Source organism: Osmerus eperlanus, chromosome 2 (genome assembly GCF_963692335.1).
Source record: "Osmerus eperlanus chromosome 2, fOsmEpe2.1, whole genome shotgun sequence".
NCBI lineage: Eukaryota > Metazoa > Chordata > Actinopteri > Osmeriformes > Osmeridae > Osmerus > Osmerus eperlanus.
In genome coordinates this window covers 23,765,823-23,789,288 of record NC_085019.1, presented here as the reverse complement: position 1 = coordinate 23,789,288, position 23,466 = coordinate 23,765,823, and the positions used below count along the sequence as shown (strand labels likewise).

Here is a 23,466-nt window from a genome sequence, read left to right as displayed (position 1 = left end):
ACTGTTGATGGTAACTTGTTGAAAGAAACATCTTGCCCAATAGACCAGCAAACATTGTTTTATGACACTGCGATTGGGTCCGTGTACTTTGCGGTCAATGGATTTTCGTTTTGAAATTTGAAAACCAAAATCCCGATTACCATTTAGAAATAGGAAAACAAAAAACGCAGACCCGTTATCTGATTTTATTTGATGTGCTTAAACTTGGAAATCGGCAATTAAAAGTGTGTGGAAATCTTCTTTCTCAATTTTGTTATTTTACCTTTCCATTGTATATTGTGTGACACTGTGTGTGTTAATCAATAGGTGTGTTCGGGCTGCATGAAGTCGAACTCACCTATTGTTTGTGGTTGTGTTATGCAGCAACACAACCAGCTGCCCCATGTGGGGACAATAGAGTTCTACTTGCTTGGTTACACACACACACACACACGCACACACACACGATTGTGATAGTAGAGTTGTACCACATTGTCCTCCAGGGGCTGCTGGGTGCCCGGGGAGAACTTGTGGTCTCAACTGCAGACTGCTCACTCTATTGTTATCTGATCAGTTTTAGAACTGCTCCTTGCTGCAAGAACAAAAGATAAAGACAAGCTTTTCTGAACTCAGACCTTCATTTAATAACAATACAGTAAAGAATAAGATTCCACAATACCACCACAAACATCGAGACATTACTTCATAACAGAGGTCCTTACATGCACAATGGTTTAGCCAGGTGTCATGATTGTAGGCCTCAGAGTGCGAATTATACAATAACAATCGGGGGGGGGTCAACTTCAGGACGTAAAGTAATATTTACGATTACAGGTAAGAACGATATATAAATGTATCAACACCCCCAACCTGTTGTTTTTATCTCTTTTGGGGGGGTCCAAGTCTTAATTAGGGGGGCAAAACCCCCCCTTAATTCGAACCCTGGTAGGCCTAAGTCACCATAGAGCGTTTACCGGGATTCTACTAGAGCCCGACCGATAAAGGATTTTTAAGGCAGATACCGATACAAATATTTGGTGATTTAAAAATCCGATATTCCGATATCGGCCGATATCAAAAAATATTTTAAAAATCCAGAAACGCGTAACAAAACAAACTGATTTCTCTAACAGTAGTTATTTGTAGTTTACATTTAGTCACTTTTAGCAGAAGTTCTTATCCAGAGCAACTAAGTACAGGGACATTCCCCAAGGCAAGGGTGACTGCTGGGACATCTTGGCCCCAGACTTCACTGCTTTGGTTTGTTTTCTATTGTGGATACGCAGGTGCCTCTTCAGATTGCCATTTGTTTTACATGAAAAGTCACAGTGTGGGCAGCTGTAGGGCTTCTCTCCAGTGTGGGTCCTGCGGTGAAGGCTGAGATTACCAGCCTGGCTAAAGGTTTTCCCACAGAGGTCACAGCTATAGGGCATCTGTCCAGAGTGGATCCTGCTGTGAACTGTTAATTGGCCAGCCTGGCTAAAGGTTTTCCCACAGAGGTCACAGCTGTAGGGCTTCTCCCCTGTGTGGATACTGCGGTGAGACCTTAAACTTCCAGCCTGGCTAAAGGTTTGACCACAGAGGTCACAGCTGTAGGGCTTCTCCCCAGTGTGGGTACTGCGGTGAGACCTTAAACTGCCAGCCTGGCTAAAGGTTTTATCACAGAGGTCACAGCTGTAGGGCTTCTCCCCAGTGTGGGTACTGCGGTGAGTCCTTAAACTGCCAGTCTGGCTAAAGGTTTTATCACAGAGGTCACAGCTGTAGGGCTTCTCTCCAGTGTGGGTCCTGCTGTGAAGAGTGAGAGTATCTGCCCGGCTAAAGGTTTTCCCACAGAGGTCACAGCTGTAGGGCATCTCTCCAGTGTGGATCCTGCTGTGAACTGTTAATTGGCTAGCCTGGCTAAAGGTTTTCCCACAGAGGTCACAGCTGTAGGGCTTCTCTCCAGTGTGGATCCTGCTGTGAACTGTTAATTGGCCAGAGTGCGTAAAGGTTTTACCACAGAGGTCACAGCTGTAGGGCTTCTCTCCAGTGTGGATCCTTCTGTGAACTGTTAATTGGCCAGAGTGACTAAAGGTTTTACCACAGAGGTCACAGCTGAAGCGTTTTTCTCCAGAGTGGATATACATGTGGCTTTTCAGATGGCCGTTTGTTGTACAACTATACCCACAGAGGTCACAGCTGTAGGGCTTCTCTCCTGTGTGGATCTTGCGGTGAGATTTTAAATGGTTAGTCCGGCTAAAAGTTTGACCACAGATGTCACAGCTGTAGGGCTTCTCTCCTGTGTGGATCCTGCTGTGAGCTTTTAAGTTGCAAGAATGGTTAAAGGATTTATCACAGAGGTCACAGCTGTAGGGCTTCTCTCCTGTGTGGATCCTGCTGTGACGTTTTAAACTGCCAAGATGTCTAAAGTTTTTACCACAGAGGTCACAGCTGTAGGGCATCTCTCCAGTGTGGATCCTGCTGTGCTCTCTGAAACTGCGAGCCTGGCTAAAGGTTTGACCACAGAGGTCACAGCTGTAGGGCTTCTCTCCTGTGTGGATCGTCATGTGCTCTCTGAAACTGCGAGCCTGGTTAAAGGTTTGACCACAGAGGTCACAGCTGTAGGGCTTCTTTTCAGTGTGGATCATCATGTGCTGCTTGAGGGTCCTGGATGAGGCAAGGCTCTTCCCACAGGTGTCACACTGATGTGTCTCCATAACTCAGGTCTCTCTTTGTTCTCTGTCTGGTCTCTCTGGGTCCTGTCTGGTGTGTAGTCTCTGGAAGCTTGTTTCTCTCTGGTTGAGTCTCTCTGTAGTCTCTGCTGTTCTGTAGAAGAACAGAACAGCAGAGATATATATATATTTTAGTTAATTATACGTTTTTGTATTTAAACTTGAAGCGAGTTACAATTGGTGTGAAGCAAAGCAGAAGCAAAACATAAGCAAGCAGAAGCTCATATAATTTCATAAGGGATCATTTATATGGCTGAAATATTGTGAAACACTTCCCTCTCCCCCAATTCATTTCAACAGCTGATCTTAATCTTCCTATCATTTGATGTATTCTGATAGACAAATCTATTCAGTGCCTAGCTCTCCTCATACAACCTTTCCATGCTTAGATTCTGTGGGTCTCTAGTTCCTTAGTTGGAGGTATTATTCTGACTTCCTCCCCCCTTACAGAGAGCGAAAGGGAGAACTTGCCAGTTGTCTTTTCTTGGGAGAATATATCCTAACTATGGGCCTCATTCACCAAATGTTCTTAAGAACAAATTTGTTCTTAAACCCCATTTACGCAGTTTTCACAAAGATTCTGGCATTCCCCAATGTTTTCTTGTTTGGGATTTGTTCTTAGGTAAGAACAGAATTTACACACACCCAAGAGCACTCTTACACACAATTGAGAGCTGACATGTTTGTGCAAAATAAGTAGTTATACCGTTTTAGTCCATTCTAATTTAAAATTGAATATTTCTCTCCTTTATAATTTTGCAACTAATAATTGTCATTATTTTACACAATTCTTTTTTTTGTATGTTGTAATAAATCCACACTACGCTTACACTTCTGCTAATTTGTAAAGCACTTTGAATTACCCTTGTGTATGAATTGTGCTAGGCCTATTATAGGCCTACACTGAGCTACCTCAGCTACACTGAGGTGATTGAACCAGCACACTGCCTGGTCACTCGCACTGTTTCTTGAGTTGTATTGGGCACTTGTCACTCGCGCTGTGTTTATTGAGTGAATTTTGACTAGATGGCAGTCCTTGTAATACTGTGTGTGATATTCCCTGCCATAAAGTCAACATTTATGTGTATCGCCAACCTGTTACTGAATGAATATGGTAAATATATTGTAATATTTACGATTACAGGTAAGAACGATATATAAATGTATAGACCCCCCCCCCCGACCTGTTGTTTTTACCTCTTTTGGGGGGGGTCCGAGCCTTAATCGGGGGGGGGGGGGTCAGACCCCCCCAAACCCCCCCGTAATTCGCACACTGTCTCACGGTACTCTGATGGATACGTCACAGTGACCTAGCCTCGGCGCAATCTCAAATCGGACAAAAAGTCTAACCAATTCATTGCTTCATGTCAGCCGGCTGCAGCGCTGCATGAAGTCGAGCACACCTAATGAAAAGCATGTCGACGTTCGTATCGCGTCCCTGTAGTGGACACGCACTGTAGGGCCATTGTAGGTTAAAAATAAATCTGAGCCGGAGGAGGGCGGGTAATATTCCGAATATTTGCGAGAAAAACTTCGGAATTTCTCCAAGAACATAAAGTCAGCAATTTGCAAGAAATAAGTAGCCTAGCCTTTGTGTCAAGTCACTTTGCATGTTCAACATCATCACACCACAGACGCCGCCGATTGCCATAGGCTACTATGTCTGAATAATATAATGTAATGTATCGAATTCACCTCCCTGGCACAGTAAATTCCTTGGTTGTGTAAACTTAGCCTACTTGGCGAATAAAGTTGATTCTAAGAAATGGATGAACTTATCAAACTTAGTTTTACCTACGATGACCAAATACGCAGTCGTCCTCAGTCACGTCATGAAAATAAAAATAGTGAAACTTTTCAAAAGTTGTTTAGATAAAATGACAGAATAAGAAGATGTGTAGCCTAATCATAATGAGAAAAGGTAGAAACCCAATAGGTGTCTTTAAACTTGAAAAACAGCTCAAATGTAAAGCACCACAGTTCAGTGTACATACCTCTAGCTTGATTCACAACGTGGTAAGAAAACTAGGGAGGTAAACAGACACCGTCGCTTATTTTTGACGTCACTTTTTACCCCCACCCCAAACAAGCCTCATCGAACAGACAAACATACAGCAGCTGAACAGAAGACTTGAAATCGACTTGGTAGGGTAAGAAACATGACCATAACAACATTGATTTGTAATACTGTTGAGGGTAACTTGTTGAAAGAAACATCTTGGCCAGTAGACCAGCAAACAGATTGTTTTATGACACTGCGATTGACTATCCAACGTAGGCTAGCTGCTTACACACAGTAGGCCTAGATATTTTACTGACTGCAGCTTCCTTTTCACCGCAATGCTGAAGAAACACATCTAATCTTTGTGCAGTTTAGCGTCAGTTTTCGTCAGACAAAAGAAAGTGTTTGTCATGGTGCGTCTTTTGATTGTGAGATTTTGAGTTTTTGATTTTCGTACAACAATGATCGTTTTGTGAAATACATGTGCTGAAATGTTGAGGGCATTGGTAACTCGTGAGGTGTCCTTTCAATTAAATTATATTTAATATATTATTCCCAAAATGTCTAAGCAAGGCAGAACTTGCATGATCAATGTGAGATGATACCTTAGCTCCATCATTGTCGATTACAGCCAAGCAGTTAAATCTGTTATTCCTGTAGCGCCTAGCGGTGATTTGCTTTCAGCATGCAAGTAGAACACTGGGCTTTGCTGATTTCTATCGAAAATGCTTGGCAGTTGCAGGTGTTGTACCAATCTCGGCGACTTCTGAAATCTGTGACCAGGGGTCGCTGATCGGCCCTGTTGAATGTACTTTCCTAGTCAAAGTTAGCAGGGGGTGCATTTCATGGCAAGAAGGAATACAACAAGGAATACAAGCCTGTCGTGAAATGCACCCCCCTCTATTGTCTGTTCTGTATATCCCAGCATCAAATGATTCTTGCTGTACACTGAGGGCACTAGTATGAGTAACCACAGTAAGTTTCAGGCATGTAACACTTTTCTAGTCAGTGTTAGCAGGGAGTGCATTGCACTTACATCAAATGGAAAACAAGGCCTGTCTTGAGGCCCCCTGCATACGTTTCTTCCCTTCTACTCCAGCATTATGTACATTTTAATAGCGTACATTTAATACCAATACATTTGTATGTAGGCTATAGGATGGACAGGTCTGAAATCAGAATAGTCCATGGTAGGTGTGGGATTATTATGTTTTATTTCTTCATTTATTTCATTGACTTAAACAATAAGAGTAATATTTCCTATCTTAAAAAAGGATTTGATGGTGAGAACATTTCTTTTGATGTTGATAGTTGATACATCGTTTTAGTACTTGTCTTTTGTAGGCTATAGGCATGTGAACCTTTGGTCCCTTTTCAGGACAGCTGATAGCCTATTCTGGATCAGAAGGCTGTTGTTTTCGACCTGTCTGAGTAACCCACCCTACGCGCAGGTTAACTGCATTAAAATCGCAGGCCTTTGAACCTATACATTAGTATGAAGAGCCATGTGAAATACTTTGAACCAGCTACATAAAATACATTTCCTTTGGTAATCATACTTTCCTCAGAATGCGATGTCGTGGAGCAAGAATGTAGGTTTGCGTTCGTAACTATACGGTTTGAATGACGAATTTTAAGGATTTTGTGTTGAAAATAGCATCTGATATTTACACAGATAACCAACATTCTTCTCTAGAATTCTATAACAAAGACAGTATAATGTGAGACTTCTGTCTCCCCTTCGTTTGGTTGCGATATCAAGACGAAATCCTTCACTCTTTGATTCGCGCGCGCTCCCGCGAGGGGGTGCCAATCCAGTCATGCATCGGGTGATACAACACCGGAAGTTTCCCGAGAGTGGCAGTTCTTCCCATATTAGACATTCTCTGCCTTTTCCTTATCCTTAACATTGTCAAGACATGAGAACAGTGTCCCCTGGTCACAGTTTTCGATACTTCACCGCTTTCGGTACAACACCGGGGGGGTGTTCCATAGAGCCCGACCGATATATCGGCCCGCCGATATTATCGGCGGATATTGGGCATTTTCCAAACTATCGGTATCGGCATTTATAATGGCCGATAAATGAATATTGTTTTATTTTATTTATTTTATTGTGTTTTTGTTCAAAGGACTTTAAGTTTCATATCTTAAGTTTGTATTTTTATACTTGCATTTATGAATAATTTTGGCACATATCTCTCTCCATATTTATTCACCAAGTAAGTTTACACAAACAGAGAATTTACTGTGTTATTATAGGAGCAAAGTCCAAATTCATATTCCTTGATCCTATGTATGGTGCAAGAGAATGGGATTGTACACGTGGAAAAACACTAGGCCAGAAGTCCTTACAAAACGTGCACGTTTTATTGCCCCAAAAAATTAAAGGCACGGTAGGCAATGTCGTTGAGAAGCACTTTTTGTCATATTTGCAAAAATTAACAATTCCGACATCTGTAGGCTTTGCAATACTGTAATAAACACGACCAATCATAAAGGGGTACCCTGACTATTGATTGGACGGGCTACCTGTCTGTCTACCTACGTACCTGCGCGCACTAGTTTTGTGGGAGTGGCTTTGAAGGGAGGAGGTGGGATACACAGAAAATAACAGGCAATTTATATTAATTTCCATAACTCAATCATTGAATTGGCTCTTACAAATAGTATATATCATTATATTATTCAGGCATAGTAGCCTATGGCAAGCGGTGACGTCTGGTGTGATGTGGTTGACCATGCTAAGTGACTTGAGCCCCAAAAAAACACAAAGGCTATTTTCCCACTTTTTTCTTGCAAATATTCGGAACATTACCCCCCCTTCCCCGGCTCCAAAGAGAAAGATGTTCCTCCTCTTCCTCCACCGAGGAGCTCCACTGATGCAGGTTTAACTCTAATAAAACCATGAAATGATTTTGTCCGTGAGCTCAACTACAGTTAATTGAAGACTCAACTAACCAGGAATAGATTTGTGTATCAGAATAGAAACAATTAAAGGAAGGTTAAGATCAGCTGTTGGAATTCATTGGGGGAGAGGGAAATGTTTCACAATATTTCAGCTATATAAATGATCCCATATGAAATGATATGAGCTTCTGCTTGCTTCTGCTTTGCTTCACACCAATTGTAACTCATTCAAGCTTGAATCCAAAAACGTATGATTAACTCAAAACATATTTGATTCAAGAGTGTTTGACTTTCCTTAGGCCTTAAGATTCTAGAAACAACATTATAAAGAGGAGTTGTTTGCTGTATGCAGTTGTCATCACAGTGTTGTGTGTTTCTCCAGACAAAATACACGGGAGAAACACACTGCTGACCAAATGATCAACAATACATGTGCAGAGTGGATATTATGACGGACAAAATATTCCCTTTTTGTGAAGGCTGAATGTTCATTAACTTGGAACTGTTTCCTCCAGATCCTCTGTTGGCCAGTAATACTTGATCGTGGGCGGAGACTAGACAGTGGGAGACTTCTTCCAGAGAACAGCAGAGAGACTACAGAGAGACTGAACCAGAGAGAAACAAGCTTCCAGAGACTAGACACCAGACAGGACCCAGAGAGACCAGACAGAGGACAAGGAGCGACCTAAGTTATGAAGACACATCAGTGTGACACCTGTGGGAAGATCCTTTCCTCATCCAGTAGCCTCAAGCAGCACATGATGATCCACACTGGAGAGAAGCCCTACAGCTGTGACCACTGTGGGAAAACCTTTAGAGACTCTTCTTGTTTCAGAGGTCACAGCAGGATCCACACTGGGGAGAAGCCATACAGCTGTGACCTCTGTGATAAAACCTTTAGCCAGACAAGTACTCTCACCCTTCACCGCAGGATCCACACTGGAGAAAAGCCCTACATTTGTGAACTCTGTGGTCAAACCTTTAGAAAGGCAAGTATTCTCACCCTTCACTGCAGGACCCACACAGGAGAGAAGCCCTACAGCTGTGACCTCTGTGGTAAAACCTTTAGACAATCTTGCCAATTAACAGTTCACAGCAGGACCCACACAGGAGAGAAGCCCTACAGATGTGACCTCTGTGATAAAACCTTTAGCCAGGCTAGCCATTTAAGATCTCACCGCAGGACACACACTGGAGAGAAGCCCTACAGCTGTGACCTCTGTGGTAAAACATTTAGTAAATCTAGCCAATTAACAGCTCACAGTAGGATCCACACTGGAGAGAAGCCCTACAGGTGTGACCACTGTGGAAAAACCTTTAGCCAGGCTGGTACACTCAGGCTTCACAGCAGGATCCACACTGGAGAAAAGCCCTACAGTTGTGACCTCTGTGGGAAAACCTTTAGCCAGGCTGGTACTCTCAGGCTTCACTGCAGTTTCCACACTGGGAAGAAGCCCTACAGTTGTGACCTCTGTGATAAAACCTTTAGACATGCTAGCAATTTAAGATCTCACCGCAAGACCCACACTGGGGAGAAGCCCTACAGCTGTGACCTCTGTGATAAAACCTTTAGACAATCTGGCCAATTAACAGTTCACAGCAGGACGCACACTGGGGAGAAGCCCTACAGCTGTGACCTCTGTGATAAAACCTTTCGACAATCTGGCCAATTAAAATCTCACAGTAGGATCCACACTGGAGAGAAGCCCGACAGCTCTGACCTCTGTGATAAAACCTTTAGCCAGGCAGATACCCTCACCCTTCACAGAGGGATCCACACTGGGAAGAACCCCTACAGCTGTGACCTCTGTGGGAAAACCTTTAGCCGGGTTGGCCGTTTAAGATCTCACCGCAGGACCCACACTGAGGAGAAGCCCTACAGCTGTGACCTCTGTGGGAAAACCTTTAGCCAAGCTGACAGTTTAAGATCTCACCGCAGGACCCACACTGAGGAGAAGCCCTACAGCTGTGACCTCTGTGGGAAAACCTTTATCCGGAAGGCTAATCTCAGCCTTCACCATAAGATCCACACTGGGAAGAAACCCTACAGCTGTGACCTCTGTGATAAAACCTTTAGCCAAGCTGACAGTTTAAGATCTCACCGCAGGACCCACACTGGGGAGAAGCCCTACAGCTGTGACCTCTGTGGGAAAACCTTTAGTCATGCTTCCAGTTTCAGATATCACAGCAGGCTCCACACTGGGGAGAAGCCCTACAGCTGTGACCTCTGTGATAAAACCTTTAGCCATGCTTCCGGTTTCAGAGTTCACAGCAGGATCCACACTGGAGAGAAGCCCTACAGCTGTGACCTCTGTGGTAAAACCTTTACCCAGAGTGGGGTTTTCAAAGCTCACCGCAGGACCCACACTGGAGAGAAGCCCTACAGCTGTGACTCCTGTGGGAAAACCTTTAGCCGGGCGTCCTATTTCAGAGTTCACAGCAGGATCCACACTGGAGAGAAGCCCTACAGCTGTGACCTCTGTGGGAAAACCTTTATCCGGAAGACTAATCTCAGCCGTCACCGCAAGATCCACACAGCCACACATGTAAGGACTTCTGTTATGAACTAATGTCTAGATGTTTGTGGTGGTGTTGTGGAATCTTATTCTTTACTGTATTTTTATTAAAGGAAGGTCTGAGGTGAGAAAAACTTGTCTTTATCTTTTGTTCTTGCAGCAAAAAGGAGTTCTAAAACAGATTAGATAACAATCTAGTCTGAGTGAGCAGTCTGCAGTTGGGTACTGTTAGACGATGAGAACACTGCAGTATCTATAGTTCAAGTCATCTGTATTTGTGTGTTTCACTGACATCTTAAGCCTCAACTGCATCACAGGGACTGTGCATTAGTCTCTGCCAGGAATATGTTTGTGTACACATTAGAATGGGTTTAGTTGTGTGGTGTGCAATGTATAAATCTGTGTTGTACGATATTTGAGATGATTAACTGAACTCCTTCACATACATGTCCATGTGGACATGTATGTGAAGGGTTAAGGAACAGTGTGAAATACCCCCCAAAAAATCATTCTATGACCCCTTTAAAATGGGAGAGGCCCCGGTGACTTGAAGTTCTCTGAAGGGAGGCTCACAGTCTTACACTTTGAAAACCCCTGGTTTAAAGGAAGAGGGGAAACTGAACAGTGTTTTAACATTAACCACATTATGTCAATACCAATGGAAATTGCAGTTATTTAACTTTATGGGTTAAATCAGAGCAAGAATGGTCAAAGTATGGTTAAACGAAATAGACATTTAATAACATAAAATGAATGAAATCAATTACAAGGCAAACATGTTCACAATGGCAAGAGTCTTTGGCAATCACACTTTGCCAGAGAAGCAGCACCTCAAACCCACATGTCTCCAGGCATCGCTCCAGTTTCTTCCATCGGTCATTATGATTTAGCCTAATCCGTATTATAATAATTATAATCCAGAAAACAAATGTTGATTCTTCATCAACATTGTCAACAGTAATAATAATTAGTAACTAGAGAGTACAATTCAAAATACAAAAAGTGAAGTGTAGCATGTCCCTGTACTTACTGTAAGTCGCTCTGGATCCGGCCTCTGTTAAAATGACTAAATGTACTGTACATGTAGAATGAACCTATATGACTTAAACGTCACCTTAAGTTTTTCCCTTCTACAGTAGTGATATTTCCAAGCATTTAGCCCACTCATATTGCATTCATTCATTAAGAACCACCTTTGAAACAAGCTGAACCCCCTTGAAACAAGCTTTTCTAAGTAACAACGTTCTCACCGGCAGTATTACTATTAACTAACTAAATTAGATGGAATTGCGATTGAAACAGTACCATCTGCTAACTGAAAATATGACATCAAGTTTAGGCTGTGGCATTGAAGACAGCTACGCACCACACAAGCTTGAGTTTAAATACATTATTTAATGTGACATTACTTACTGTACATGCAAGTTTTGATTTGCTTAAATGTAACCTACATGTGCTGCTAGTACACCACGGCACGATACGATACTCGCTGTGCAACAGCATATCTATGCACGTTGTATCCATGCGTCGTTGCTAACGTGTGCTGACGTTATGACGTAGGCTAGCACTGAGTACCCTTTGTTGACAAAAGGCACTTTTTGCTACAAAAACGTAATTTCAACTTAAACCATGCAACGGAACGTAAATAAAAATACAAGCAACTCAATTGCTAGCAAGACGAAACTTTTGACATCAAGGTTGTTTATGTAGTCCAAATATTGGAAGATCCGTAGGGGTGGGAAAAGAATAATAAAAAAAAATAATATATATGTGAGAGAACAAAGGTTGTGCCCTTGCCGAAGGCAAAGCACACCCAACTAAAGCCCCAGAGAAGATGCGTGTTCCTGCTGAGCTGAAGCTCCAGACATATCTCACCCTGTCTGGGAGTGAACTGGACAGCCTCTCTCATCCATCTCCGTGCACCTGGGAGACACGACGACAGGCCAGTTAGCATGAAGCTCTGCTCTCACACCCAGGGGTGTGGACAATATGGTATGTGTGTGTGTGTATCTGTGTGCGTGCTTGTGTTTGCATAAGTCTGTGACTGCTTGTGTTTCTGTCTGTGTGTTTGCATGTCTACGTTTGCATGTCTGTGTGCTTGTGTGTGTGTTGGCGTGTGTGCCAGTGTGTGGTTGTTTGCCAGTGTGTGTGTGGTGTGTGAGTGTGGTGTGTGTGTGTGTGAGGGCGGTCCTCCTCACGAGAGCGTGCAGTTGGTGTTGCAGGACAGACAGTGCCCGCTGGCGTTCCTGTACTTCCAGACGGTGCCCTGCTCCTCCTTCACCCCGCTGGGGCAGCGCGACACACACACTCCCCCGTCCTGCAGGTGCAGACACTCCGCACACTGGTGGGGCCCCTGGGGAGGGAGGGGGGGGCAGGGTTAGAAGTACTCATAAACCATGAAAACAAGAGCTGAACACACACATGCACACACACACACTGGGAGTGGTCTTACCGGGCCATGGCAGGAAGCGGAGCCATTGATTGGTCGACATTCTGAGTGACAGACGCCGCAGAGAGAGCCGTCCTGGGGGGTGTTCCATCAACGTCGCTAACGCAAGTCGCGCTAACACGAATAAGTCTCACTTGGGTAAACGTCAACTTAGACTTAAGCCTCAAGCCGTTCCACTAACAGGCAACGCTAATTCAAGCTAGACCTCAATAAGCTTAGACTGTGCAGCCCAGATCAGGCGATCGTCGCAAAAAGTATAGCGTAAAGCAGCAGAGGTGTGTTGTTTCAGCAGCGTAAATTGATTTTTTGAGTTTTTTTGTCCCCAAAAAGGGCAATGTTGCCGCAATTAACATGGCAAGGGAGACAACTTGTCAAACCATTACGACCGTTAAAATGCGTAAATTGTAGACTTACCAAATCTACTTAACATATATATATATATATATATATATGCATTTAGGCCTACTGATAATTAGCGTAATTTGATGATCTGTCTGAAACCGTTCTGACAGGCTAGCCTATGGTCGATATTCTCAACAGGAGACTGAGAATAATAGCCCAAAAAAGAACGTGGCAGCAATTGAAAATTGTAGGATAAAATTCAAAACACTGAAGAAGGCCATGGTTAATTGCACTTGATGTGGGCTAATAATGTTTTTGTCTTCACATCTTGAACAAAATCAAAAATTACTTCAAAATAACTTTGCCACACACATTTATTAACTGATAGGCTAAATGCTGAGCTTTAAGATAAAAGGGAAAGATAACCATGACTTAAATGGGGATTCACTGAAATGACTAGTATTGCACAGATCCAGCACTGACTTTTTAGATCAGAAGGTGACCCAAACTGCACACTTTGTTTGGCAGAACAGTCATTTAAAATTGCTCAGCATGACTATCATTATTATATTACGAGTATTTCCAATTAACATAGTCTGCCTCCACAGATCCAGAGGGGGCTTGGACAGTGACAGACTGTGGCTGTGCCAAGTGTTGTCACAGCCTCACTTTGGGAAAGCATGCCCTACTGGGAACATTAGGGGAGACACAGAATCTAATCGTCTTCTTTGGAAAGGGCAACATTTGGGACACTGTCATGTAGGGGCAGCATAAAGGGCACTTCATAACAGCACCTTTTTCCATTGGAAGTAAGGGCATGGGAACAGTCCAATTTAGGCCATTGTAAGGGCACCTTATAGGGTACTGCATCACATTTTCTATACTATAAAGGAACTCATAAAGACATGTTTTTACATTTATAGAGGGCACACTGTCATTTATTGCATGGGGCATCCTGTGCACTCAAGCATATTTCACAATGTGACTGGCAGACAGTAGGGCACTTGGTCTAATTTTTGCCACTGGGCATTTTAGAAACGCTTTCAACCATGGGGGCACCAGGCAGTCACCCCCTGAGTCTTCCAATGGGCCTGGATACACCCATGGGGACAGTATATTGCACCTATAATATTGGGGAAGCCAGAGGGGAGGTAATATAGAGGCTTGTCAACATATAGGCTACTTTAACCCTTGTGTTATCTTCGGGTCATTCTGACCCATCAGTCATTGTGACCCACCGTCGTATTGCGACAGATTTACCGCATACAAAGACAAAGTGAAGCATTTTCTTTTAACCGTTGGGCTGTCTCAGACCCCCCACATTGCAAAGGTTAAAAGAAAGTTATTTTAATTTGTTTTTGTATTGGGTAAAATTGGGTAAACACAACGATGGTTCGTTATGAACCTTTGGGTCATGTGACCCGAAGGCAGCACGAGGGTTAAACAATGAAAATACTTTATACAATTGAATAAAAAGTCCTCCTTGATTCTTTGTGTTTCAAGATTACCTGAAAAACTGATGATAATATTCAGGTACTGCTTTGGAGCAAGGTATACCCTTCATATATCCTGGCATAGTTGCCCGTTCAAGAATGTCCCACATGCAAAGACATAGACAGATGCAGACAGACTGAACAGTGTCAAGGCTTGGCTACAGTGGGTTTGCTTCCTTGTGTGTGATTCCAGCAGACTACATAGTCTAGGACTACCTACATAGACTGCAGTCTACTACCCTCCTTTCTACCATTATAGTCTACTCTCCTTTCTATTACTTTTTACAAAGGATGGTAGGCTGCTCTTATGTGTTCATTGCCATCCTTAAGAGTTGCTAAAGTGTTATTTCATATATATATATTTATGTTTTGTTTTTTTAAGAATGACAATTACATTTATCTAGATAAACTATGTTGGGCCTGCTGAACCTATACTTCTTCCACAGATACTGGTCAGGGAACCATTACTTCGGTCTCTGAAGACCCTTGGGGCTGGTGGGATAAACGCTCTTTGTATAATCTGAGCACCTTCATCCACCACAGGGTTGTCAAAGAACGGATACGCCATAATTGATTGTAACTTGTCTAGACGCTCTGCTTAGTTTCTAAATCCTTATTTTATGTCAATTAACCAATGGCTTTTGAAAACAAAAGTGACATTATTTCTTAACTTGTTTATTTAAATTAATATATTTTTTGGAGATGAAGTAAACATGTAGCTAAATCATTAATGTCTGCACTTCAAAAAGTCTGAATTTACGTTTCCGAACACGGACTAAAGTGGTTTGCGCGCAGGAATTTACTCGACGGAACTGTCTTTTGAGATTCTGTTTCCGCCTGTTTGAAATTATTTGCAACACATTTTAGTTTAGCTTGACTTTTAGCCTGACACGGATCAGGCTAGTTCCGAAGTATAAGTTACCTTGGTTACGTAGCTAGAACTAAAATAAGCCACCTTAATGGAACGGAACTCTCGCTAAAGTAAGTGAGACTTGGCGAGATAAGTCTAGCTTTTCCTTAATCGACGTTGATGGAACACCCCCCTGGTATTCCCGCACAGAGCTGAACACACACATGTAAACACACGTAAACACACACGCAAACACACGCACACACACGTAAACACACACCCACACACATGTAAACACACACACGGATACACATACACACAAAGTAAATACCAAGTTGTTTAACCCTCGTGCTGCCTTCGGGTCACATGACCCAAAGGTTCATAACGAACCATCGTTGTGTTTACCCAATTTTACCCAATACAAAAACAAATAAAAATAATTTTCTTTTAACCTTCGCAATGTGGGGGGTCTGAGACAGCCCAACGGTTAAAAGAAAATGCTTCACTTTGTTTTTGTATGCGGTAAAGTTGTCGCAATACGACGGTGGGTCACAATGACTGATGGGTCAGAACGACCCGAAGATAACACAAGGGTTAAGTAGTGTGTTCCATTGCCTCATGATAACAAAACCTTTCAGCAGACTGGAGTGGGTCGGGAGTGTGGATCTGGAGAGCAGCACTTTCATGCCTCATCAACATTACTCACAGCCTTTAACTTTCACATTGATTTAACCCTCGTGCTGCCTTCGGGTCACATGACCCAAAGGTTCATAACGAACCATCGTTGTGTTTACCCAATTTTACCCAATACAAAAACAAATAAAAATAATTTTCTTTTAACCTTCGCAATGTGGGGGGTCTGAGACAGCCCAACGGTTAAAAGAAAATGATTCACTTTGTTTTTGTATGCGGTAAAGTTGTCGCAATACGACGGTGGGTCACAATGACTGATGGGTCAGAACGACCCGAAGATAACACAAGGGTTAACATAACATCCAAACAAACAAGACTAACGCACAGACAGACCGGCAGACAGAGACAGACAGACAGGCAGGCTGTCTCACCCTTGGTAGAGGTGACACTCCTCCACACACTCCACTCCTCGCTGGGAGGCTGAGCAGGAGACGCACTGTCGGGGCCCGGGGCCCCAGCACCCCCCCGAACACAGGGGGTCACACACACGGCCCTGCTCCTCTGAGGACACACACACAGACACTGGTCAAACACACACTCACTAACTCACACACATACACACACCCCTGACCCTCCTCCTCACCACAGAGCTGGGGGTCCTGGTTGCCGCTGACGATGCTGTGGGGGCCCTGTCTCACCTGTCAGGTTGCGGAGGCGCAGGGTCCTAAGCCCCGCCCCTGCGGCTGTGTTGTCCACCACGGCGAGGGCGTAGGAGTTATTGAACAGCTGGCTGCCCCTGATGATGCGAAGGCTGTCCAAGGGGATCATGCCCACTGACACATGAGCCACCAGCGCATACCCCTGCACCTCCACGATGCCCTGGGGGGGAGACACAGTAAGGTGGCCACCACTTCCACGTCAGTGTGTGAAGATGATGATGCACATAGATTACACACACACCACACAGACACACACACACACATAGCTGACCTGCAAAAAGGATAGGTCTGGCTGGCCGTGCAGGTGTGTGATCTCCAGGTTGCCGTGGACGACCTGGCAGCCACAGTAGAGCAGCTTCAGGGTCTGGTAGTGGTTCTGCTCACTGGAGGGCAGTGCCAGCTTCATGTCAGTCCCCAGACACACTGGAGAAACACACACTAAGACACAGGCACACACACAGAGGTATGCATGTTACAGTACAGTATGTGAGTCTCATGTCTTGTGAAGACATACTGCTTCTTCCTGGAAGCAGTATGTCCCTTTTATCTTAAACTGTTTAACCCTTGTGTTATCTTCGGGTCATTCTGACCCATCAGTCATTGTGACCCACCGTCGTATTGCGACAGATTTACCGCATACAAAGACAAAGTGAAGCATTTTCTTTTAACCGTTGGGCTGTCTCAGACCCCCCACATTGCAAAGGTTAAAAGAAAATTATTTTAATTTGTTTTTGTATTGGGTAAAATTGGGTAAACACAACGATGGTTCGTTATGAACCTTTGGGTCATGTGACCCGAAGGCAGCACGAGGGTTAAGTCTCTAACCAGTCTGTTGCTGCCTTCACTCTGCTCTGCTGGTCTGTGGCTGTCTTCACTCTGCTCTGCTGGTCTGTTGCTGCCTTCACTCTGCTCTGCTGGTCTGTGGCTGTCTTCACTCTGCTCTGACCTGCTTCCTCTAGTGGATTGAAGCTGTACAGTACAGCTGCCCACACTGTGACTTTTCAGGTAAAACAAATGGCAAATTGAAGAGTCACCTGCGTATCCACATTAAAAAACAAACCAAAGCAGTGATGTCTGGGGCCAAGCTGTCCCAGCAGTCACCACCTGAGAGAACTTCTATATGACCCACAGCTGGAAGAACTACTGGCCTGCACCTACTGGGACAGCACATGCAGTAACACCAGATCTACAGTCCAACATGACAGCACATGCAGTAACACCAGATCTACAGTCCAACATGACAGCACATGCAGTAACACCAGATCTACAGTCCAACATGACAGCACATGCAGTAACACCAGATGTACAGTCCAACATGACAGCACATGCAGTAACACCAGATATACAGTCCAACATGACAGCACATGCAGTAACACCAGATATACAGTCCAACATGACAGCACATGCAGTAACACCAGATCTACAGTCCAACATGACAGCACATGCAGTAACACCAGATATACAGTCCAACATGACAGCACATGCAGTAACACCAGATCTACAATCCAACATGACAACACATGCAGTAACACCAGATATACAGTCCAACATGACAACACATGCAGTAACACCAGATATACAGTCCAACATGACAGCACATGCAGTAACACCAGATCTACAGTCCAACATGACAGCACATGCAGTAACACCAGATATACAGTCCAACATGACAGCACATGCAGTAACACCAGATCTACAATCCAACATGACAACACATGCAGTAACACCAGATATACAGTCCAACATGACAACACATGCAGTAACACCAGATATACAGTCCAACATGACAGCACATGCAGTAACACCAGATATACAGTCCAACATGATAGCACATGCGGTGACACCAGATCTACAGTCCAACATGACAGCACATGCAGTAACTCCAGATCTACAGTCCAACATGACAGCACATGCAGTAACACCAGATCTACAGTCCAACATGACAGCACACACACATTCTTTTTTTATTGTTGTTTACTACATTGCAATGCTGATAGTTTTATGATGTTTTGAGTGTTTTCATTGATTTGCATTATTCATTCATGACATCTTGCCATATTCCATTTGTTACACAATTTGTATTTTTTTGCAATTTGTATTTTTGGTACCCTTTTTTAATATTGTATATCTTATCGCTCTGGATAAGAGTGTCTGCTAAATGACTAAATGTATATGATGGCTATTTTATGTTTCATATTTTTTATTAAAATTTGAAATTTTACATACTTTAGCCACTTAGGATTAGTGAGACTTTGTACCTTTAGTATAGTTAGACCACATATTTAAGTTAAGATTCCTATATGTTGAATGTATACACCTTCCTGCCAAAGTAAATTCCTTGTTTTTGCAAACTTTCATGGCGATTAAAACCCATTCTGATTCCTTATCATCGCTTTGAAAGGCTGGGTGTCACCCTGCCCCCCTCCTCTCATATGCTAAAATCTGGAGTTACTGGACGGAGTCTCTACTTGATGGCTCTCACACCTCATTGTGTTACTGTAGCCGTGCTAGTCATATGTGGATAAGGGTCAAGATGTGGTCTGGTTGGTTGTTCTTGTGCATAAAGGGAATTGTGAAGCATTGTTCTGTGGATTCTTGATCTCCTGAGACCTCCTCAGCTCTGGCTTGTCCTTCTCATTCTCCTTGCTCACGTCTTACTAACCCATTCTAATTTGTACACACAAACATATTCCTGCTATTATTAGAGAGACTAGTGCACAGTGCCTGTGATGCAGTTGGTGCTTAAGATGTCAGTGAAACACACAAATACAGATGACTTGAACTATAGATAGTGCAGTGTTCTCATCGTCTAACAGTACCCAACTGCAGACTGCTCACTCAGACTAGATTGTTATCTAATCTGTTTTAGAACTGCTCCTTCTTGCTGCAAGAACAAAAGATAAAGACAAGCTTTTCTGACCTCAGACCTTCATTTAATAAAAATACAGTAAAGAATGAGATTCCACAACACCACCACAAACAGCTAGACATTATTTCAAAACAGAAGTCCTTATATGTGTGTCTGTGTGGATCTTGCGGTGAAGGCTGAGTTTATCTGACCGGCTAAAGGTTTTCGCACAGAGGTCACAGCTGTAGGGCTTCTCTCCAGTGTGGATCCTGCTGTGAACTCTGAAAGAGGACACCCCGGTAAAGGTTTTCCCACAGAGGTCACAGCTGTAGGGCTTCTCTCCAGTATGGATCTTGCGGTGAAGAGTGAGCGTATCAGACCGGCTAAAGGCTTTCCCACAGAGGTCACAGCTGTAGGGCTTCTCTCCTGTGTGGGTCTTGCGGTGAGATCTTAAATTGCCAGCCTGGCTAAAGTTTATACCACAGAGGTTACAGCTGTAGGGCTTCTCTCCAGTGTGGGTCCTGCTGTGATTTCTGAAACTGGAGGCATGGCTAAAGGTTTTACCACAGAGGTCACAGCTGTAGGGCTTCTCCCCAGTGTGGGTCCTGCTGTGAAGAGTGAGAGTACCTGCCCGGCTAAAGCTTTTCCCACAGAGGTCACAGATGTAGGGCTTCTTTCCTGTGTGGGTCTTGTGGTGAGAACTTAAATTGCCAGTATGGCTAAAGTTTTTACCACAGAGGTCACAGATGTAGGGCTTCTTTCCTGTGTGGGTCTTGCGGTGAGAACTTAAATTGCCAGTATGGCTAAAGTTTTTACCACAGAGGTCACAGCTGTAGGGCTTCTTTCCTGTGTGGGTCTTGCGGTGAGAACTTAAATTGCCAGTATGGCTAAAGGTTTGACTACAGAGGTCACAGCTGTAGGGCTTCTCTCCAGTGTGGATCCTGCTGTGAGCTCTTAAACTGCCAGCCTGGCTAAAGGTTTTACCACAGAGGTCACAGCTGTAGGGCTTCTCCCCAGCATGGATCATCATGTGCTGCTTGAGGCTCCTGGATGAGCAAAGGCTCTTCCCACAGGTGTCACACTGATGTGTCTCCATAACTCAGGTCTCTATTTGTTCTGTGGTCTCTCAGGGTCCTGTCTGGTGTCCAGTATCTGGAAGCTTGTTTCTCTCTGGTTGAGTGTCTCTGTAGTTCTCTGGAAGAAGAGAACATCAGATAAATATACGTATTTTAAGTTAGTTATACGTTTTTCTATTTTTGGTTTGAAGCGGGTTACAATTGGTGTAAAGCAAAGCAGAAGCAAGCAGAAGCTGATATAATTTAATATAGGACCATTTATATAGAAGAAGAAGCTCATATCATTTCATATGGGATCATTTATATAGCTGAAATATTGCAAAACATTTCCCTCTCCTCCAATGAATTCAAACAGCTGAGGTTTCCCCAAGGTAATAAAGTCAGAAATGTGCTGGGTTTTTTGGGGTGTCAGACGTCACCGCTGGCCATAGGCTACTAAGTCTTCCGGACCTTCCGGGAGACTTGGGATGTCTGTATTTGTAATAGCCAATTCAATGATTTTTGTCATTTATGGAAATTAATATACATTTTCTGTTATTTTCGGTATTCCTAATAATTACAGGTTTAAGGTGTAATTGTATTTTTTTCTTTGATATGTAGGCCTATAAGGTGTATATTCTTTTACAAACTTACGTTTTCGACATTTAAATTTTTGGGGGCAAACAAATGTTTTTTTTAAGGACCATTGCGTTTTTCCACGCGTAGCCTACAATCCCATTCTCTTGCACCATACATAAGATCAAGGAAGGTGAATTTGGACTTAGCTCCTATAATATTATTAGCCTATATATTTGTTATCGAATTCACCTCCCTGGCACAGTAAATTCCTTGTTTGTGTAAACTTACTTGGCGAAAAAGCTGATTCTAAGAAATGGATGAACTTATCAAACGTTGTTTTACCTACAATGGCCCTACGCCGCCCTCCTCAGTCACATTTCATGAAAATAATTATTTTTTAGATAAAATGACAGAATAAGAAGATGTGTAGCCTAATCATAATGAGAAAAGGTTGAAACCCAATAGGTGGCTTTAAACTTGAAAAACAGATCAAATGTAAAGCACCACACATTTCCCGGTACATACCTCCAGCTTGATTCACAACTTTGCCTGCTGTGGTGAGAAAACTAGGGAAGTAAACAGACACCGTCGCTTATTTTTGACGTCACTTTTTACCCTCACCGCAAACAAGCCTCATCGAACACACAAATATACCGCAGCTGAACGGAAGAATTGAAATCGACTAGGTAGGGTAAGAAAAAATTACCATAACAACATTGATTAGTAATAGGGTAACTTGTTGAAAGAAACATCTTGGCCAATAGACCAGCAAACAAATTGTTTTATTACACTGCGATTGACTATCCAACGTAGGTTAGCTGCTTACACACAGTAGATGTTGTACTGACTGCAGATTACTTTTCACCGCAATGCTGAAGAAACACATATCTAATCTTTGTGCAGTTTAGCGTCAGTTTTCGTCAGACTAAAACATTTTTTGTCATGGTGCGTCACACATTGATTTTAGTACAACGATGCTCGTTTTGTGAAATACAAGTGCTGTAATGTTGAGGGCATTGGTAACTCGTGAGGTGTCCTTTCAATTAAATTAGATTTAATATAATATAATTCCCAAAATGGCTAAGCAAGACAGGCCTTGCAACATCAATGTCAGATGATATCTTAGCTCCATTGTCGATTACAGCCAAGTAGTTAAGGAGTCTGTCATTCCTGTAGCGCCTAGCGGTGATTTCCTTTCAGCATGCATGAAAGCATCCACACTAGGCGTTGCTGATTTCTATCGAAAATGCTTGGCAGTTGCAGGTGTTGTACCGATATCGGCGACTTAAGGAAATCTGTGACCAGGTGTCGCTGTTCGGCTTGTTCGGCTTGCCATACTGTCCAGCAAATGTTCGAGCCCTAACATTTACCTTAACACTAACATGGTCAAGACATTAGAACAGCGCCCCCTGGTCACAGTTTTCGATACTTCACCGATTTCGGTACAACACCGGAATTCATGTTTTTGTTTCTCTGAAGGAGGATGTACGTGGACCCTCGCTGGCTGCTGCTCCTGTCTGTCTCTCTGGAGGTGTGGGCGGTGCCTATCGACCACAAGGTCCCCCCGGACACCCAGCAGCCCCCGGAGGACAATGTGGTACAACTCTACTGTCTTAAAGCTGTGTGTCCGTGTGTGTGTGTGTGTGTGTGTGTAAGTAACCAAGCAAGTAGAACTCTATTGTACCCACATGGGGCAGCTGGTTGTGTTGCTGCAAAACACAACCACAAACTATGATTAACACACACAGTGTCACACAATATACGAAGGAAAAGTAAAATAACAAACAAAGTACATAAGTATCCAATCTTTTAAAAACAATACAATTTAAGAAATATTTACCCTATGTGGCTGGGTGGAAGGGCTGGTATTACAGTTAAATGTTGGAGATAAACAGTGAAATGGCTGAGGGGATGAAAGAGTGTTTACTTGTGTTGGTTTTTGGCAAGTGGGTTTTTGTATGGCGGGAACCCGAAGGGGGAGGGGGGGGTCAGAGGTCACCAGTCCCCTGTGACAACAAGCTCAAACCCCCTTCCGCCCCCCTAAATGTAACTGTACAACTGGCCCCAGATGAACCCCCCAGTTCTCCAGGATCTAGAAGCTCCCCTGTCTGTCTCCAGGACACAGGCCTGTACTATGACAGGTACCTGAGGGAGGTGATCGAGGTGCTGGAGACTGACCCTCACTTCAGAGAGAAACTACAGACAGCCAACACAGAAGACATCAAGGTGAGGCTCCCTCCAACAGCCCTCTCCTTCATCTCCACTCTGCCCCCGAGAGATCCACACCGACTTTCAGACACAGTCTCTGTGTGTAAATGTACCTCACTTTCTATCTCTCTCTGTCTCTCCGTTTATCTCTCTCTGTCTCTCTTTCCATCTC

The 23,466-nt window shown here is 43.5% G+C and overlaps 6 protein-coding genes across 8 annotated transcripts in view; 2 read left to right on the top strand and 4 right to left on the bottom strand.

Moving 5' to 3' along the window:
- LOC134036775 (endothelial zinc finger protein induced by tumor necrosis factor alpha-like) overlaps positions 1-21,704 on the bottom strand; it is a 30,613-nt gene extending 8,909 nt beyond the window's left edge. Inside the window, exon 1 of one of the 2 annotated variants that reach the window (XM_062481864.1) lies at positions 21,612-21,704. The gene's annotated coding sequence lies outside the window, so the exon portion shown is untranslated. Of the gene's footprint in view, positions 1-4,619; positions 4,687-21,611 lie in introns of those variants that run through there. The other variant, XM_062481856.1, reaches the window with a different exon arrangement.
- On the bottom strand, positions 417-21,666 carry LOC134036078 (zinc finger protein 271-like). The gene is made up of 2 exons (XM_062480830.1): positions 21,608-21,666; positions 417-2,784 (listed from the first exon to the last, which is right to left on the bottom strand). The coding sequence occupies exon 2, from the start codon at positions 2,673-2,675 to the stop codon at positions 1,143-1,145; it is 1,533 nt and encodes a 510-aa protein (XP_062336814.1). The 5' UTR covers positions 2,676-2,784; positions 21,608-21,666; the 3' UTR covers positions 417-1,142.
- Positions 4,712-10,299, top strand: LOC134035967 (zinc finger protein 845-like). Of its 2 annotated transcripts, none has more exons than XM_062480591.1 (2): positions 4,712-4,840; positions 8,118-10,299. In XM_062480591.1, the coding sequence occupies exon 2, from the start codon at positions 8,295-8,297 to the stop codon at positions 10,170-10,172; it is 1,878 nt and encodes a 625-aa protein (XP_062336575.1). In that variant the 5' UTR covers positions 4,712-4,840; positions 8,118-8,294; the 3' UTR covers positions 10,173-10,299. The 2 variants fall into 2 exon arrangements, with proteins under 2 accessions (XP_062336575.1, XP_062336565.1); XM_062480581.1 differs by having other exon boundaries at positions 4,754-4,835.
- Positions 11,869-17,010, bottom strand: LOC134038642 (receptor tyrosine-protein kinase erbB-2-like). The gene is made up of 7 exons (XM_062484142.1): positions 16,876-17,010; positions 16,584-16,764; positions 16,317-16,446; positions 15,461-15,464; positions 12,571-12,642; positions 12,317-12,471; positions 11,869-12,041 (listed from the first exon to the last, which is right to left on the bottom strand). Exons 1-7 carry the CDS (start codon positions 17,008-17,010, stop codon positions 11,990-11,992), a joined length of 729 nt encoding a protein of 242 aa, XP_062340126.1. The 3' UTR covers positions 11,869-11,989.
- On the bottom strand, positions 18,773-21,697 carry LOC134036435 (zinc finger protein ZFP2-like). Its single transcript, XM_062481393.1, has 2 exons — positions 21,612-21,697; positions 18,773-20,646 (listed from the first exon to the last, which is right to left on the bottom strand). The coding sequence occupies exon 2, from the start codon at positions 20,546-20,548 to the stop codon at positions 19,595-19,597; it is 954 nt and encodes a 317-aa protein (XP_062337377.1). The 5' UTR covers positions 20,549-20,646; positions 21,612-21,697; the 3' UTR covers positions 18,773-19,594.
- nucb1 (nucleobindin 1) overlaps positions 21,624-23,466 on the top strand; it is a 4,147-nt gene continuing 2,304 nt past the window's right edge. The window contains exons 1-3 of the mRNA XM_062484130.1: positions 21,624-21,772; positions 22,566-22,683; positions 23,205-23,393. Of these exons, the coding sequence (XP_062340114.1) occupies positions 22,570-22,683; positions 23,205-23,393 (303 nt within the window). The 5' untranslated portion in view covers positions 21,624-21,772; positions 22,566-22,569. The remainder of the gene's footprint in view (positions 21,773-22,565; positions 22,684-23,204; positions 23,394-23,466) is intronic.

What these genes read in the sequence shown, in the direction of transcription:
- LOC134036078 (XM_062480830.1), bottom strand. Translation starts at nt 2,675, where the DNA reads ATGGAGACACATCAGTGTGACACCTGTGGGAAGAGCCTTGCCTCATCC.
- LOC134035967 (XM_062480591.1), top strand. Translation starts at nt 8,295, where the DNA reads ATGAAGACACATCAGTGTGACACCTGTGGGAAGATCCTTTCCTCATCC.
- LOC134038642 (XM_062484142.1), bottom strand. Translation starts at nt 17,010, where the DNA reads ATGAAGCTGGCACTGCCCTCCAGTGAGCAGAACCACTACCAGACCCTG. An exon ending in CCGCTTCCTGCCATGGCCCG is followed by an intron (nt 12,472 to 12,570) that starts GTAAGACCACTC and finishes CTCCCTCCCCAG; the next exon opens with GGGCCCCACCAGTGTGCGGA. An exon ending in AACACCAACTGCACGCTCTC is followed by an intron (nt 12,042 to 12,316) that starts GTGAGGAGGACC and finishes CGTGTCTCCCAG; the next exon opens with GTGCACGGAGATGGATGAGA.
- LOC134036435 (XM_062481393.1), bottom strand. Translation starts at nt 20,548, where the DNA reads ATGGAGACACATCAGTGTGACACCTGTGGGAAGAGCCTTTGCTCATCC.